Source organism: Colias eurytheme, chromosome 6 (genome assembly GCF_061535395.1).
Source record: "Colias eurytheme isolate Ceu_HAF_F1 chromosome 6, ilColEury1 Martin Lab GWU primary, whole genome shotgun sequence".
Lineage (NCBI taxonomy): Eukaryota > Metazoa > Arthropoda > Insecta > Lepidoptera > Pieridae > Colias > Colias eurytheme.
Window position 1 is genome coordinate 6,217,922 of NC_142985.1, and position 20,388 is coordinate 6,238,309.

General features: G+C 31.5%; 1 protein-coding gene across 1 annotated transcript; it reads left to right on the top strand.

Moving 5' to 3' along the window:
* Positions 1-19,034, top strand: LOC149907697 (lachesin-like). The gene is made up of 9 exons (XM_090103384.1): positions 1-161; positions 3,731-3,839; positions 4,177-4,283; positions 4,568-4,753; positions 7,493-7,685; positions 7,932-8,060; positions 8,906-9,025; positions 15,150-15,320; positions 17,683-19,034. The coding sequence occupies exons 2-9, from the start codon at positions 3,770-3,772 to the stop codon at positions 18,024-18,026; spliced, it is 1,320 nt and encodes a 439-aa protein (XP_089959510.1). The 5' UTR covers positions 1-161; positions 3,731-3,769; the 3' UTR covers positions 18,027-19,034.
* The last annotated feature ends 1,354 nt before the right edge of the window (positions 19,035-20,388 follow it).

Sequence of the window (20,388 nt, forward strand, 5' to 3'; positions counted from 1 at the left end):
CATAGCCGATAGCACGCTCCTTGGGGACCGCCCAAACTTATCACGTGAAACTTGATACGCGAATACCCGAGTGTTTTACGATGCTTATGACATAAACATCCCTTAACTTGAACTATATGAAGTTCCAAGCTACTTTTTCAGTTAGTTCCTGTAATATACGGGTGAGTTGGATATACGTGCTCATTGTTTAAGACTTGAATGCTTTATGAATTAAATAAGTTTTTTTCATGCGTTCACTTTTTGCGCCATTACACTTGTTAGCATTGTTTATGTTACATTTTTGTATTATTTTAATAGCTTTTAGATAATTAAAATTGTGTTAGCTTAATACAATACATCTTTACGTAGAGTTTAATATATTTTATTTAAAATGTAAACATATTGTTACAATATATTAATATTTTATTTTATTGGTATTGAATATTACCTTGTAAGTAATCGTTTTAATAGTATTTAAATAATATACAAATAATCTATGTGGTTCTATATATTACTATGTATTTATATATGGTGTTTTTATCTGAATGTATTTCTAAATAACTACGTATTTACAATATATATAACGGGTATTTAATAAGTTTGCCTCTACTTAGAAAGCTCTATTTTTGAAGAATATTTACTTAGAAGGGAGTTTGAAGAAAGCTATGCACTGAATATCTTTTAATGTTCGTGTGTTCCGATAATATTGACTAAATATTATTAATGGCATAGTATTATTTGGTATAATTTTCGTACAGTCTAATCATGGATTCGAAAAATATACCCTCATCTGTTAATTAGATGAAACATATATATATTTTTATAGGCAAATTTCAACACAATTTTATTGACAAAAAAATCACTGCCACTGATGACGCCGCAATTAATAATAATTCATTAATTAACAACTAGGTAATTAATTTAATAAAGAGAAATAAAAAACTTTGAGAAAGTTTCCTTTTTCCTATTACTATATCTATATCTTACTTATAAATGTAATTATATTTAATTATTAAATTGTATTGAATTGCATAATTATCTTCTTAGTAAACTAGATATTTCCTTCACCGAAAAAGCAACCTACATTAGGTTCAATACACAAATTAATTAAAAATAAGTAAGTAAACAAAATGAAAGTCAAATATTTGTTTCCGGTTAAAGGGAATTTAGCGTGTTCAGTGCTAATTATATGAAGCGGTGCCGGTAGCTTTACTTCAAGCTGAGAAGTGTCTAAACAATTAGAGCATCCGACTTTAGAGTATTGTTCTCTTACATTTTACAATTAGTAAACGCGCTCAAAGGATAGTGTTAAGCGGAAGGGAAATACCAATCAAATCTGGATCATTTACAACATAAAATGCGTTTCTATAAAAAAAAGTTAGATGTAAATTTTTGTTATGTATCCTCTCTGTGACTACCTAGATAACTTTGTTTTTTGTATTTTATGATGACCTGAAAAAACAAGGAAAAAACACATAATTTAAATAATTTATGCCTACGAAACAGACGGTATATTTCAGTAGGCAGAATTTGAAATGACTTTTACATAACTTTAAATTTATGTACCTACTAGCGGTCCTCCCCGGCTTCGGCCGTTGTACCTACATGTTTAAACTATCCTATCTCTCAAGTTGGATTGAACTGCACATGGTGTGCGAATTTTATTATAATCGGTTAAGTGGTTTAGAAGTCCATTGAGGACAAACATTGTGACATGAGATTTATATATATATTAAGATAGACACTTCGTTTTGTACCAGTTATAATATGTATATGTATATGTAATTTGTGCAGGAAACTCATCTTAATATATAAATCTCGTGTCACAATGTTTGTCCTCAGTGGACCCATAAACCACTTAACCGATTATAATAAAATTCGCACACCATGTGCAGTTCGATCCAAATTGAGAGATAGGATAGGTTTTATCCCGGAAAGAGAACTATGCGGGGTTTTCTCTGAAAACGCGGGCGAAGCCGCGGGCGGAAAGCTAGTAATATTATAATTTTGTAAATTGTAAATACATATTTAAATGCTAATATTTGAGCAATTATACGTGGTGTGACATAATAAAATATGTATAGGTAATCTATGAATAATTATGCACTTGCAGCTAGTTATATTCACGCGCCACATGTGAGTAAATCAACATTAATTATAATTGTAATTTAATTGCCTAAGGATGATCAACGTCATTGTGAATAGCTTTTGTGGTTACTTAATTGTTGTAAAGCTCTCGATATGTAAAGTAATACTACATAGTAACATAAATAAGATAAAAAAAAACTAAGAAAGATAATATGACTCAAGTTAACTATGACAAGAACTGTTTAAATATGACATTGTTATAGATATGACAAGAAATTATTAGGTACAAGAATATATTATTAAATTACAACTTATCACACTTTATTTAATTTAATTTATTGCTGAATTAATAAATATGACGTTATTGTTATCATATATTTTATGTTAACAATAAACAGACAACAAAGACAACGTGTTGAATTTAACATATTTAATATATTAAAATGCAGTTTCTACAAATACATTAACTTGTACAAATTATAATTGTACTAAGTATACAATATACCAAAAAATATATACCTCCCGATATTTTCAATTGAAGCAACGAATATCATCATACTCTTTAACTTGCCTTTTGAATGTATCTACAGCTTATCGTAATATTATCGGGGCTGAAAACAAATAATGTAATCGGAACCTTTTTAAGGACTAAGTAGAGGCGTAGCTGTTACAGGAAAAGAATACGAAATGCGTAGCGTGATTACAAGTATGTATATAGGTACGCTTAACAATCGGATTAACAAAATAATTAAAAAGTCTTAGGTTTATAGAAACAAAAATGAGAGTCTCCAATTTAAATTTTAGATTTCACGAATGACATAATAAATTAAAAATAAATTATTATTTTATTAAAAACAACATAAAAGTTAATATTTATTACGATGATTGCAAATTTATTTCTCTCGTCACCTGAAAAAAATGCAGAATATTTGCTCTGTACTAGCTAAGTCAATGATTGCAAAGAGTTGATAATATCAATGCAACGATGTACCTACACCTAGTACGTATACCAAGACATTTTGCATGTTAGTACCTATCTCCGAGTTATAACACATTCACCGGCTTTTTCAATAGAGCCGTGTGAGGCGAGGTCTCGCCGTTACCAATTCCAATATGTTCACCAAACGTCATATCGATAGGGTTGTGGCGCGAATTTTTCCCAAGCATTATCGCACCGTTTCGGAAAAGTAGTTACCGGTGCGCGATCGCATCCTCCTTTAGCGCATATTCAATGGAGCTCAGTTATGACCAAATACGTACCTACTCAATATACATGCTTTCTGGGTATATTGAATCATTATTGACTGATGAAATCGCAAATCGCACCCACGAATCGCTTTTCTGCGAACATTTCTACATGTAAACGTATCGTGATTGCTCTTTGGGCAAATATTAGCATTTCAATGTGTATTTATGTGTTTATAATGACACCTGTTTGGTATGATGAATAGCTTGTCCATTTTTATACGTGGTAAATCATACTGAAACGGTGCCGGCTATAATGAAAAAAGAGTCAGAAAATTAACTACAAAAGAGCACTCAAAAGTAATTATTACAAGGAAGATTTTAGAAAAACTATATGCATTATAACCTAATCTGTTAATCATTAATGTAGATTTAGTTTTATGTATATTATTTTATTAATTATAGTACTTGTTTCCAGTAATATATGGAGGAATTAGCCTTTTAGAGGCGTTACAACATGAATAGCATTCAATCGTCGATTTACATGATTGGTATATTAATGCTGAGTCTCGATTCCAAATTAGCAGGTAACGTATTATAAATTGCTAATATTATAAATAGATCAAAATAATGTTCATATAAATTCCGAATATTATAAATAAACTAAATATCCATTCTAATGTAGAGATTATGTATGTGTTTGATAAATTGGGATGGAAATAAATTATATAACATATTTTTGAAAGAAACAAAAGTGTTTATCTATCATTTTTTTGGATTCCTTTGATAGATACTATTATAATTTTAAATAACAAATTATCATGTTCATAATAATATGTACTTTCTTCAAATGATAAATTATATTTAGCTACTTTAAGTGTGTCTTACCTATGTAATAATAAAATATTTGTTTGCATCTTTAAGGAGAGGCATTTCAGCCTGAATTTGCAGAACCCATTGGCAATTTAACAGTACCAATAGGAAGGGATGCTACTTTTCGATGTCTTGTGCAAAACTTAGGTGGATATAGAGTAAGTAAAATTTAGATAAATTTATTGTTTAAAAAAAATAATTATAGGTAAGATAAATTACGCGTGTATCTCGTTTTGAGTTAGTATAATTTATTTAAATTTAAACTTTGAAATACGGTATCAAATTACTTGGCTAAAATAATTAAAAAAATACTGCGATGAATAAAGATTGAAGCTTTAATCTAAATCATGTAAGTCCTTGATTTTACCGACTGTCAACTTTCTTGATATCATCATCAATTGAATCCCAAATAACAACATCATTACACGCTTTAATTCCACAGGTAGGGTGGGTAAAAGCGGACACAAAGGCAATACAAGCGATACATGTCCACGTGATCACCAACAACCATAGAGTAGGAGTGTCCCATAACGGACAGACAATATGGAATTTGCACATTAGGAACGTCCAGGAGGACGACCGCGGTCAATACATGTGCCAGATCAATACCGACCCCATGAAAAGCCAGGTAAATTTACAATAGAAATATGTAATCTGTGTGTAAACCTGATTGGCGTTTGAGCGAGTAAGATTAACATATAACATGCCTACGTCGAATAATCTGGTAAAAATTTTAACATTAAATAAAATTGTTACAATAAAAGAAATATTTTGTTGTTGTTGAACTAATGCTTTATTTGTTAGAGATAAACGATATTATTAAAGGTCAATTAGAAGTAAGTGCACTCCATTCCATTTTTTCTATAAAAGGTTCTTCTGATGTCTTATCGCTTTGATCTTCAACAACTTTCTTGCTCCTGCCATACCCTCTAATTCTTACTTGACGATACAGAAATTCTCTAGTCATTATTTCAGGAACAAACATTTTTCTACTCCTAAATAGTACTCTATCTTGTGGACCCCAATGTTCTGTTGGAAAGAATATTCCGAGTACATTAGAATTGTTATAATACTTTTTTATTTCGACGCACATACCAACCAATACGATAACAACATAAATACTGATCAATATATAAGTCACCAGAAAATCAGTACGCATATGTATACTTTCAATAATATAAGTATTCGTATAGTCTTTTCTTAAAAATTTCCTTATTTTTATGAAGAGCATTAATAGGAGCAATATTGGATTAACAAGCCACAGAAATTTCCAAAAGCAGCTAGCTTTAACCCCTATCATGAAAATAATATCAATACTGTGTTTTTTATAGCCGTATATCCAATAAATTGCAACCGAAAAAAATAAACTACTCGTGATCTGAATAATTTTAGTAGCATCTGCAAGGGACCCAGTAAGATCGGAACAATAAAATGGACTTGAAAATATACACATGAATGCTATCAACATAACTAAGCTCCAATTATAATAATCGCGAACGAATTCAAAATGAGTGTACAAAATTTCGTATAAAAACAATATTAATATCCATAAATTGACAAAAAGGCTAAAGAATATAGACAAAAACCACAAAAATCCCCATATTGATAAACTATTAAAATAACTTAAAATTTCTGATACAGAAGCAAAAGGTGAAAAGAAAAGGCTTTCACCCATCTCCAACACATTTTCTTCTTCACCGTGATAATATGACATAGTTTTGATTCCACTGAAAATAATAAGTCCAAGCACGAGTGTTATAAAAACGGAAAAAAGAGAAATAGTAACCGAAGTCATGGTAGCTGGACTGCGAAATGAAACATCACGAGACAAAAAACCAATAATTCCACATCCTGTTCCGCAAGAAAGAATACCCCGCGTGAACGTGTAAAAACAATGTTTGTAGTTGAATTCACTCCAGTTCATAGTTATTTTTGTCGCGTACCAAGTGCCGCTGGAGGACAATGCGACACAAAACAGAATGAACATCACAATACAAATATAAATTGCCAAAAATCTGACCACTATTTTCATACACTTATCTATTTTCAACGAGAGTATGAAGTAGGCGATGCCGAGTGTGCAACTCGCAATTATCAATTTCCAAACGTGAATGCAATTTTTTCGTAACGTATTGTTATCACCAATCTCTCGATCGAAAAAACAACTGCTCGCAGTTTTCATGCCACAGTCATCATCGAATAAGTTTTGAGCCTCTAGGCAATGTTGAAATATAGAGACATTTATTCGTTTTACCATGCACTTCATTCCACCAAATTCTTCACATGAAAACCAAGGCGGTGGATCTAAGGCTCCGTAAAAAGAGTATTCTAAATACCATGTAGTGAGGACCATCATATATATCATCTTGAGAATATCCAAATATATCATGCCGTAGCTGACACTTCGAAATAGAGGAAAGAAATCCCACATTGTAATCACGTTACAATTTGTGTATTGCGAAACACAAATCTCCGAATAAACCAGTGGAATACCCATTATAATAGCAGCAACCACATGAAAGATTGAATGAATATAGTAACCATTATGTGACATGTCAACAGGGGCAAACACTAGAGCCATTTCGTTCATCATCCACGCCCACAAAATGAATTTGTAAGTGCTGTAACATTTCCACCGACTTTTAATTTCCGGACAATACTTGGCATTCATCTGAATGTGTAAAAATCACAAATTAAATTTTAATTTCTTGAATGAATTTCGAATATTCCATTCGAGCTTAGCCAACTAGATTATTTTTCAATTACAGAGTAAAAAATGCATTCTACTTATTTTATAGAGCACATAATTGAATAACGTTGACAGTTAATAAACTGATAATAATTACCGCCGGATTCAATACAAACACCACTGAACGTATAATTGAAAATAAAGTAGCGATTACAGTGAGCGTAGGGGTATAAAGTGAATTAAACTACAGCAAGCGGCAAGCGACCGTCGCAGCGGGTAATGATTCGTGTATAGTTCTCCTAAATTATTGCACTGCGTTGTAATTTATACCCGGGTCTGATAACGGCATAAATTCTCGCTGCCGACAGTGCAGCTGCAGGCTTCGACGGCGACGTCGACGCGGCATGACGCCACTTGATGCAATGTGTTTCAAAAAGTATTCCAAATGGACTGTACTAATTTATGGCCATTGTCTTGATGGGCTTGTTTACTCACCCTTCGATTGAGATACATCACCCCGTGGAGCTATTATTAATTTGATCAGCTACTTTCTCTTAAATATAAGTTTTTCTCTAGGTTTAAAAGGAAATAGTAAGAATAATAGTAAGTTCAAAATAGTATTTTATTAGTACACGCGGTCTGTTTATTGTATTTAATTAAACTTCTCATTACTTTTAGATGGGTTACTTGGAAGTAGTGGTTCCACCGGATTTTATAGCAGAGGAGACATCTGGAGACATAATGGTACCTGAAGGTGGAACAGCTAAGCTGTCTTGCAGGGCTCGAGGACAGCCTGCACCTCGCGTCATGTGGAGAAGAGAAGATGGTTCTGATGTTGTTATTCGTCACACAAATGGTAGTAAAAGCAAAGGTAAGGAAATGTTAAATACCGCGTTAATAGGCTATTTAACAAAAAAAAAATTACGATCTAATAGGCTTAGAAATATTATATAATTAAAAATAATATATACGATAAACTTATTAGCTCTAAGTTCACTTCATGTGGCTTTTCCTATTTTTACTAGAGATTGCACGTACACTTTATGTATAAAATTTACTAATGTTTTAACTTTCAAGCGCCACGGATGTATGTTTTATTACAATAACTTTGTTTTAGTACCTGTGTATGAAGATGAAGTTCTCACACTCAATAAAATTTCACGGTCTGATATGGGAGCATATCTCTGCATCGCTAGCAATGGCGTACCTCCATCTGTGAGCAAGAGAATTGTCGTGAAAGTTCACTGTAAGTATAATAAAATAAATGTATTAAAAGTTGAATTTAAGTCTCACTAAATCCCTCGTATTTGTAATATAATTTACTTGATATAGGTAGTTAAAACGTAAGCATAAATAAAACATAGGGGCAAATCGAATAAGTAAAATATGTTTTGAAGTAAAAGTGAATTTTTAATTCATTTTAAGCTCATAAAGTGTTTATTAATTCATTACAACGTCTATATAAATGTGTGAACAATTATGATTTCAATATAAAGAAACAATTGTATTTTTAATATCAAACTGTCGTTGAACACGTTTTTCACAATTAACATCTGTGCTGAATTTTTAATACAGCTCTTATTCAAGTTATTTTTGACCTTAATTGACCGTAGAAATTAATAATTGTTGTTTATCTCGCTACTTTCAGAGGTTTCATGTTATTAATGGTTTTATTTACCGTCAGTTAGTTGTTGATTATAATTATTTTTCACTGCTTGGGCTGTTTTCGTCTTTGCTTCTGAGGCAAAAAATTAATGGAGAGAATAGACTATTTGCTTCTCTCGTTTCTAAAGTGCGAAATAACAACGTTAATCTTTCATTTTTAGCAGCTAACATTTTTGAGGTATCTACCTAATGTTTTTGCAAAAATTTTATTTTCTTCACGATATATATGAGGCTTTTCATAGCGAAAGTAGACACTCCCCGGCCGTCTGTTACAACAATAATTGCCCATGTTTTTCATTTGTCAATCTTAATTCATATCTTGATGATTTACGAAGAGATCGTACGAAGCTCGAATCTGTAAACTTATTAATGTTAACTCGCATCAAGTACGATTACCATAGAACTAATGTATTAATGTCCCTTTAGTTCACCCGGTTATCCAAGTGCCAAACCAACTGGTAGGAGCACCCCTCGGTACTGACGTCACGCTCGAATGCTACGTGGAGTCTTCCCCGAAGTCCATCAACTACTGGGTTAGAGAATCAAGTAAGTGGAAGATAAACCTTATACTTTTAACTTTAAATTTATAAAGCATTTGAATGCTATAAAACTTAATTTAAAACATTATGACTTTATGTAAAGATTTACAAACTTTAAATTTATATTCTTTTTTTCTTATAATCTCTATAAATCTTACTCTTATATCTCAATATTATAACCATTATGACCCATGACTTACATAAGTTAATTTAAATGAATAATGAAATTGTCAAATACATTATGCTAAACATTTTAAGAAAGCCCTTCTCGTGTCTAGAAGCTTTTAATTAATGTGAGCTTATTGTGCCTTTGGGAGAGCATCACTTGGTTGTCATGACAACGACCTCTATTATCACTGACTCCAGGTAATTGCAACTTTTAGTCCAGATAATTAAGATTCAGTATCCATTTACTTATGCCTGTATCTTGTATTCTATTTAATTATGTTCGTGATTGCATAATTAATATCGACGCATTGTTAAACATCATTAAATTCGTATCAATATACAATGAAAAATGTATCCCCCAAACGGCTCTGAGGTTTCGCACGTAATTTTGTATATAGCGGTTTTTTGGATATGATAAATCGATGTATACTGGTTTTACTGTAGTCGAGAATCGTAGATAATTTAATTGAAAAAATGTCTTATTCTTATAGATATAGCCCGCATCTGTAAGAGTAGAAAGATAAATTATTTAAATTATTGTACGTACCTTCATTTAATAAAAAATTATATATTCGGAATATTATCATTCCAGACGTAATTGTAGCTAATTATCACATATAATCCAGAGCTTTCTTAATTAAATTAATAAAATTCTTAAGATTCTTCAATTTACGCGGTCTGTTTGAAATTGGTGTAGTTTTTTGGCAAGCGTCGAACTTGGGCGGAGTTTAGCTTGCAAGTAATGAGATATTAGATTTAATTTACGGGTAAGAGGTTTAAGTCTTAAGAAAATTGACCTATTGTGGTAAAATAAGACAATGCTCGTTAGTTCCACTTCAGTGGACGTGGCGTTTACGACCTCTCTGTAGGGACCCAACAATGCTTTTATAATTTATATCTCTAGAATGCGCTATATACGCTCCTACATTTTATTATCTCAAAAGATTCTACTTTATGTTACTTACTGCGTTGGAGGTCACAATTAAACATTTTATGTGTTATTTTTAACTCGTTAGAAATCTGAGATAACAAGAATATTGCCTTGCCGTCAGTACATTAGCCAGCTATGAATACTTAAATGACGTGCTGAAAGCTAAAGCCAAGTTTCGCTGGCAGATCAAACATTTCGCTAACTATTCAGGCTTTTGATTCGCTAAGTTTCCGCTCAAGCAACTGGACCGAGCAACACGTTCACTATCGCAACTCTATCGTTTCACATTTAAGACACAATTGTGTAACTGCAACTACTTACTGATAACTAGTGATTATAAATGCAAATTTTCTTATTTTTAAGAATTAGGTACAAACTAAATTAGTTTTTGTTAATGGATATAGTGCAGATGGTTAAGTGTATTACGAGCTTACGAGTAATGTATTACATGTATGGAAGAAAAGGACTGCTGATGAACTACTGATCTACTTTCGTATTGATGTTTTCCTAAACTTATCTGAGTTTTTCTAAAATTGTTTGTGATGCGTACATTTTTTTAAATTAATCTATCCAATTCGAAATAAAATGCAATAAGTTGTAGAGCGTCAAAAAGAATATTACAGGCGTTGATATATTCACATATTACATTAGCATATGATGTTCCAATGAAATGTAGAACTATAAATTGCAGATAGTTCAATAATCAAGCGAGTCACGGAAGCTTCGGTTCGTAATCTCGAGTGCATAAAACGAGAATGTGTTCCAATAACATTTTGAAGTAGAAAAGTTTACCACTGCGGAATCATAATAAAACTTCGGCAGATCCACTCTGAAATATCCATTAGCACCTATTCGAGCGTAAAATAAACCAACTAAAGTTACGTAATAAAATAATACATTTTCTCAAACATACATACTTTGGCCTCATAACAACGTATGTGTCAAGAAAATCTGTGCACGTAACCAGCCCCAAATCATTCTATTACTTATTCACGAAATTGTAATATTTCAGATGATATTGTATTTGTTACAAGTCCACACTGTGGAGCTGAAAAATTGTGGAATATTTTGACACTTTTTTACCTAATATTGTTCCATCAATTTTTAATTTGTATGCCTGTAATATTCAGATCTATTAAGTAGCATATTTTTTGTTATAAATGAAGTAATATCATGCTAGAAAAACGTTATATAGAAAAAACTGCAGATTACGGCTTACTTCATATTTCTTCGCATAGCCGACGGCGGTTTCAGAAAGTTCCCAGCTCAGCAGTTGTAGCGTAAAATTTACGGGTTAATTTTCAATTGTAGCAAGTTTACAGCTTATACTGATAAAAATGTGTATAAAAGAAAGAAACTAGCGGATGCGCCGCAATTTTAAAAAATAAATATGGCTTGAAAGAAAATGTGAGGCAATGTATTTCAGTGACAATACAAAATGAAAAAGGTTAGTAGAGTGTTAGATCCTCAAGGGGTTCGTTAGCCGGTCAAGTGTGACGCATTATTTTAACGGCTAACAATTTGTGTGACGGTGGCGACAGAAAGGGTTGAATCAGGCTGCGGTTTTAATACGATCTACTTTAATATAGGAGAAGACGTTATTTTTCAAAATAATCTTTGTGGTTTCTATCTAGTAGAATTCAAATTTATTAGTCTTAATCTGTAAATGTTTTCGGATAATCGAAGCAAAAATCGAGATCTATGCATTCATCCTGAATATAAATTTAAAGTGCAAATTTTCTTCAAAAAATCTGTGTAGTTCGTGCCCGAACCGAGGAAGTTGGTATTGGTACAGTGCGATTCATAAAGCACGTACTTTAGTAGTATCAGTCTCGCACCTGATCTCTCGCCAATCGTGACGAATTTCTCTAAAGCACTAGTATTCGAGAATTTTTCTTTATTATCTTCAGCATATATAGTTAGGTACTATTTATGTCTCATAACATAACATAACAAATAAATATCAAAATTTTGCGAGTTAAGAAAAGCTCTGAAAATTTTGCATAAGCATACATTATACATAAACAGTCTAATCAATTATAATGCAACATTTTAACGTTTACTTCAATCCCATTAATACAACTTACTCAACATAACATCACACGAAATATGACATTCTAGTACATACGAAATGATCATTTCCCTTTATTCCATTACGTGGCGCAGTTTACAAAACACTCGGGAGCTCGTTACAGTCATAACAACTTGAATGGCCGATACTCACCTCAAGGCTTGTTATTCACACCTACTAGAAACTGGTCCGCACAACACTTAGGAGACTGCAGTATTCTCTTCGTTTATCGTAGAATAATGTAGTATACATGTTGTAACGCGACTTTATGAAACGTTCATTTTAAACAAAAACCCATTGTTTAATAATTTAATTTGTAATTATGTTTTACAAAGTGTTTTATGATAATATAGAGGTATATTATATTAGGTTTACCATACATTTTATGACACAGTTAAACTATAAACCTTTCAATTCGAGCTTAGTTCATATATCTTAGGTTTCACTGATGGTACTAAATTAACTTTCAGCCTATGGTTTTTTTAACAAATATTATTAAATATGTGAGATTATAAATAGGAACATAGCCTTAATATAATATATTAATGATCAGCTGAAGCGTCGTATGCTAATTATTAAAACGCATTACCGCCGGAACTTGTTCATCATATCGTGATCATGAGCGTGTAGCTGGCCGTCGATCAAGCCTTTGTTTTCCCGGGAGTGAGGAGTGACTAGCGCTTTCACTCCCAAACAGTAAAGGGGCGAACCGAACAAGGTTGTCATTTTCGTTTCTCATCAATCTATGTTAGGACCTCTGACATGTAAGTGTTAATTAAGCAGCCCTCACTCGAGCGTAATTAAGAGTGTTACAGTGTTATTTTAGACATTAATTGAGATGAAATTTCTTGTTATTATGAAACGAGTGGCGGGAGCTTGTTAAGTAATTTCCTACGAAGGTCATCGCTGCGCACGTCGTGAAGCCGGGAACATTGGAGAGTACCTAAACAAACTGAAGTTTCGATCGAAATTAAGATTAGGCAAAACATTTGCCGCTCTTATCGTTTCCTTTTAAAGTTCTGCGTCAGATAAGTTTTAACTTCAAATATGCTTTCATTACAGATGTAGAACATTGTTCAATGAATTTAAGGCGATTTTGAAAAGGTCTGGAATGCCTTTATATTAAGAGGGAATTGTTATTTTTAATGAAGTATATTTTATACTGTTGATGTGGCCGTGGTCGCGATAATTAAATAATTGACCTACCCAATTAGGCATGGTTAAAATAAACTTTCTCACATATAATCAAATAGACTTAAAATAAGGTAGAGTAATTTATTTTCAAATAAAAAAATAAATGAAAATACATCATATAAGTTATTATCATATTGAAAATATATTTGGATTTAACTTTATTTTAGTCATTACTTATATAAAATATAAAAGTATTTCGTTTTAGAGCGGGGCATAAATACAAAAGATTCACAATAAAGATTCGAAATGAGTACAATGCGTTGTAACCGGAGCCCCGCTTTATCATTGGCGGACAACGGACACTAGAGCTTACCCAGCTCTGAGACGTACTGAATTGTTTCGACGAAACTAGCAAATTGCTACAGTTTAGGGTTTACATGAAAATGTTTCCTACATGTAGATTGTGGAGTTCGACTTGTAACAATATTAAATACTAACGAACCATTGTTTAGGTACGGTTTATCAGACTCTATTGAATCGGTTATAATATAGATAAATGTTCCTTATGGTTTATTTATACAACAAACTAGATTTCCGCCCGCGGCTTCGCCCGCGTTTTCGAAGGAAAACCCGCATAGTTCCCGTTCCCGTGGGATTTTCGGAATAAAACATATCCTATGTGTTAATCCAAGTTTCCCTCTATATTTGTGCTAAATTTCAATGTAATTGGTTCAATATAATTTGCGTGAAAGAGTAACAAACACACACACATCCTCACAAACTTTCGCATTTTTAATTTATAGAGGAAGGATAGGATAGGATTTTCGGCTCAATATTATGGTCTTTTCGGTTAAAACGTTTTCCGTTTCAAACGTTTCTTCGGGGGTTAATCTACAGCCAATTAAATAATTATTTTCATCAAAATAGATTGTAATCGGGCACACTGTAATGTGGGTAACGTCTAGTTATTGTAGCTTTTTATACGTGAAATACAAAGTTTCCAAAATAGCGAACCATAATGAATTACATAAAATAATGAAATATTTTAGTGTGATATTAAATTTGACAGGTCACCAAACACGAGAGAATAATATTCATGTATCTTTATTATAATTTATGCTACGACTCTTTAAAATTCATTTCTTTTCATTTGGGCGGTTTTCATCAAAACTGATTATTTTGAAATTTTGGGAGTGGATATAATATGATTGAAGTGGATATAATATTTATGCCTGAAGCATTGATTGAGAATCGCAATTATATAGCTGTATATTAATTTCGATTTTTCTTTGTTACTTACAACACAATTAGAAATCTAAAAGCGGTAACGATAGTTGTGAATGAATGTTACCAATTTAAATTTCTCAGTTTTAGTGTAATACTAGCGGTCCGCCCCGGCTTCGCCCGTGGTACCTACATGTTTAAACTATCCTATCTCTCAAGTTGGATCGAACTACACATGGTGTGCGAATTTTATTATAATCGGTTATGTGGTTTAGGAGTCCATTGAGGACAAACATTATGACACGAGGTTTATAGGGACAAGAAAAAGATGGCGCGTAACGGAAAAATTTCACGCGTAACGAGAAAATGTTACACTAAATTTTTTTTCCAACCCCGATAAAGAAGTTTCACTTCAAAAATATTTTCTGGTGTTTGGGTAACTAACACGTATTTCTTCATAACGAAGAATATTTTTGGTTTAATTATTATGTAACACATATCACAGCAACATTAAATGAAATATCCTTATTCCATTCTCTTTTACTTTTTCTACCCACTATAGAACAAGGATGTGTCAATTAACAATATTACTTCCATAAACAGATGAAATGGTGATACAATCAAGCAAGTACGAAGTGGTGAACACAATGCTCAGCTCGTTCGAGAGTCGCATGTCGCTGGTGGTCCGGCGGCTGACAGACGCAGACATTGGCGGCTATCGATGCATCGCCAAGAACTCGCTTGGAGAAGTCGATGGCAGCATACGTATCTATGGTATTGTGACTATTATGTGATTATGGAGTGTATTGAAATTTAGAGTATACTAAAAGTAGTACTGATATTTAAGCTCTTCGGTCATATTTTGTTTTGTAGATTCATTGTATTTGTTATTGATTGTTGATTTACTGTTGATTGTTGTCATTACATGTTTACATAATATGTATCGTCTAGATTGTAGCTTCTCATTCTTTATGGCCTAGAATCTGTTTCTTAACACTAATCATATTTTCGTTTTGCAACAGTTTTTGTATGTTGTTTAAATAATTGTTATAGACAATTTCTATTATAACAGTTAAATCTAAACTTCAAAGTAAAAATGTATTCTAGATTTTATATATGAGAATAAGGTCAAAATCATGTATGCTTTTTGTTCTAAGAACGCAAAATCAAATAGAAATAAACTCGCAACTTTAGAAGTACATTGGTTGCGAAGAAGCAGTATTAATAATTCTGTTCTTTGAATAAACTGTGTCAGTGATTTTAATATTTGATTGCTTCAAAATGAATCTTAGAAGTACATGAAAGCAATTATCGACTCGAAATGAAGCCAATTCACTCTTTGCTCTTATTCAACCATATTATGAAATAATTTGGAAAATCCAAAAGTGCACGCCTCATAATTTTTTTTAATAAATATTTATTAATTATTATTTTTGTTTATTTAATAACAATTAAACCACATCGAATCAGACCCTGAAAAATGAAAGGGTTCTATTCCTGAGCATACTCAAGCGTAAGAGAAAAAAAAAGACTCGATTAGTAAAGTATTTCGGTCGCTATCGTGTTAACAAGAAAAAGGATCCGCACATACAGACACACGGACGTCCAAGACAGAACTTTTTTAAACTGTTTTTTAACTAGTTTAAATAACAAAAATGACATCAAAAATATCATGAACGTTAAAAATAGTGTTTTTTCTTAATATGTGTGTGTATGTATTATCTTACAAGTGCAATGTATGATACATAAAGACATTTTAAGTTTGAAAAATCAGATGTTTTGCGCGAAGTGACAGTAGTACCCACCTCAACGCTTCGCTTATGAGGCGTGCAAAAGTGTTTGGCTACGCTAGGTGATTTATTCATGCGGTTTCTTAGATTTCTTAAAGTTTTTATATCATGTTTCAATTCATATCTTAGGAAGTTACAATAACTAGGAGGTACCTATAAAAACGTTCTCCATATAGCGTCTGAAAGTTATCAAAACAGTTTTTAACATAGAATTCATAGAACTCACAGTTTTCCGAGAAATGTGGTATTAGTTTCTAAAACTTTAACTAATCTAAATTCTCAATAGCTCTGTTATTTCTATTCGAATTGAGCTATACAAGCAAACACTAATTCCACAACAACGAGTGACCTAAATAGGCAATCGTGTGTAAATAAGGCATGCTTAAGATCCGATTCTGGCATTAACGTGTTTTGCTTTACCGAATAAAGGACGGAAACGAATAGAATTGTTAATAGTTTTTGTACTACGCAGTTGGTGGACGGAATATTGCATATCTATTAACATAGTAATCTATTATATAAGTAATAATCTTTACACTTAAAGCAATGGCATCAATGTAAGAATCTATTATTGGCACATGATAACCTATTAGTTGACTATTTATTCGCGATTAATACATAGTATGCATAACTATGCATAACAAAGCTAAGTTTGATAATAATAATTTATCTGTTTACAAAATATGATAAATAAACACTCACGTATAATAGGTATGTAGGTTCGTACTTTGGAAATTAAAAAATTGTTTTTTATTTTATTATTTATGGCTAGACGTTAGTTCTACAGATTATAATAAGCCACGTTACTCAAATTCATTCATTGTTGTACCTACAACATTTATTACAAAACGTAAATTTAAATGGTCGATTTCCAGAATAAAATTGTGCTAATTTGTTCAAAAGCTTACAATTTTTATGTAAAAATTAAGACGCATGTTCAAAAGATTATTTTAAATTTGGAGAAATTATTAAATATGACCATAATACAGGAGGAGGAGGTTTATTATAATATCAAGCTTGATCGTGTTATCAATTAACTTCTAATTAATTGGATGTTCAACACCCATCTACGTGTGAACACGAATTTCTATCTAATACAAATTTGTACCAAACGCATACGAGTATTAATTAACAACACGACTTCAAAATATAATTATCATTAATTTGAAACTTCATTGAGCTAAAATTTTAAATTTAACTTTAATCCTGGTTGCCTGGAACAGATCACTACTAAGTGATAAGGCTACTAAATACACTAAACTGTTTCTTGCTTTTATTTTGTTTATTTAATTACCTTAGCCCGTTAAGTTATATTGCAGAGAAAATAAATAAAATAAATTTTGCAGGAATAACACGACCACTTATTAAAAATACCAGCCCATCGAGCAGAAACGAGGACTTTTCGTCACCAATGGAGGGACCAGATAACCAATTCGGTTCAGCGGAGAGCTCTGATGATGAAGACGATCCCGAATCGGCCACGGAATTTTCAGATAAAATACAGATCACAACCCACAACTCCTTCTCCAAGAATAAAACCTTCTATTCAACAAACAATTTAGAAAAACAAAATGTCAGTAATAAAGTTCGGAAAGTAATTGCTAATTTAGAAGCAGTTAACAATGCTTCTCATTTTAAAACGGTCACTTATTGTTTATTTTTGTCTGTTACTATATCATTCCTGAAGTAAGTTTATAATAAAGTTAATTTTTTATATTATGTACCTAATAGAAAATACTAAGATGTGTTCCGTTTTATACGCTTTAAACATTAAGAAAATATAAAGACGATATAACAATTAAAAGTTTTCTTTTGAAACCTTAACTAGATAAACAAGTTACAACTTTATGGGTTTAAATTGTTTCAAGAACAGTGAACGTTACAATTATAAAATGTTAATAACATAGTCTTAAAATATAACTTACAACAAAGTATAAATTAGTTATACTTGAATATACAACATAGATAATCAAATTTAAAACATATGCGATGGTTAAACAGTAATCTATAAATTTTATTGTTGTTAAGAAAAGACAAAGTTTTAAAGAACGATTTACCGGAATGCCTTGACATACGTCGACACATTCTGTTCCAGCAACAAATATAGGCCACTACGCCAATAAAGTAAAAACAGCAAATAAATGCTTTATAGATCTGGAAAATATAACGCCTTTAACAAAAATCTCTAAAGTTAAATTGTAATACACGTATTAAAAACAGAATCAATTATAGTTAGAAAATCGAGCATGTTATTGAATTTACTCCATAATATTTATCTAAATGTAATAAAATATTTATATCGATGTTAAATATTAGCGTAAATGTAAATATGTTTGATACCATACATAATACTGTGATATAAGTTTACTGTGTCAATAATGTTTTATTTATTTAGATTATTTAGTGAAATGTTCCACAAATACGAGTCCTCATTGAGAAATGATTTAGCTTTTTGGTAAATAAACCATAAATGTGATAAAGGATATTACATTAATAATATTAATGGTTATATAAAATACTTTTATTGTAAATATTTATCTAGTTTTATTTATTACATGTTTAAGGCCATTTATGATTATGATTTGAAAGTTAATAACATTGATGATGACTTAATTTATGTTCTAAAGACTAAATCTACATAACAGATAATATAATATAACTAACAGATTATAAAAACGTGTGTAAGCTAAATTAACCATGTCCTATTGCTTTTTGTAGTAAATATATTACATATTAATATAAGTTGTATTTATGTGTTGTATATATATTATATTGAACACTTAAAATGTCTTTCATTTACAGGAAACACAAGCCAACTATTTAATATAATTATGTTAAGAAAATGGGTCAGATTATATAAAAAACATTTCTGTTTTCGATGGAAATTCTCTATTTCCTACCATACCTTAATATTTCAAGAAATTAAAGAGCAAAATAAGGAAGGATTGATGGCGTCCGTTAAAGCTTAATGTGGTGTATAATTAATTTCATATTTTATTCGTTTCTTTTTGTGATGATCTGTAATAAATCACATTTCTATTTAGCAGGGAAACAAACCACCGTACTTTAATAGTATTTAACGCACTCAAGTAATCTTGTACTGTCTTTTAACATCCATTAACTATGTATAAAAGAACCTATGTAATTAGGAAGCAAATTTCTTCTAGTTAAAAATCTACATAATGTATAAGACATGATATAATGATATATATATCTAAAATAAAATGCGATCAATGCATTAACTGATCAAGTTTCCAATATTGGAAGCAAACGAGGGTAAGTAGGCAAGAAGTCGAATCGTAGCCACTTGGCTGTGGTTCCCAAGTTTCTGCGGAGGTAAGGCGGATTACGAAACATCTTCGCTCATCTTCATTATACGAACAAGTTCGGTTTAACACTTCTGAAGTACACGCATGTGCGCGATGTATGCAAATTTGTTTGCCGCTGTTCACAAACAAATACAAAACTTTTAAATTTATTCGTAATATATTCATATAGCTACTGCATTGTGTTTTACAAATTCAATGTAATTACGCAACGGGTTGTGTAATCTTTGGAGCGTCAGACAATGTTATCTTTGAAGATAAAATCAAATGTATAATAAAATCCATGAAAATAAATAAATGTGAAAAATAAAGCCTCATATTCGTACATGATTATGTAATTATTATATAAGAAAACTAGCTTTCCGCCTGCGGCTTCGCCCGCGTTTTCAAAAAAAAACCCGCATAGTTCCCGTTCCCGTGGGATTTCCGGGATAAAACCTAGCCTATGTCACTCAGAAATGATGTAGCTTTCCAACAGTGAAAGAATTTTTCAAATCTGTCAAGTAGTTTCGGAGCCTATTCAATTCATACAAACAAACAAACAAAAAATCAAACCTTTCCTCTTTATAATATTTGTATAGGTGTATTAATAAAAATATTCCATACTAATCAGATTGTTTTCCATAGAGTCAAAATTTACATTTCAAATTTTACAGTCTGCTCATATCTTAGATTTGTTATTTGTTACACGTAAGTATCATGAAATATCGACTCATTTTTACCATA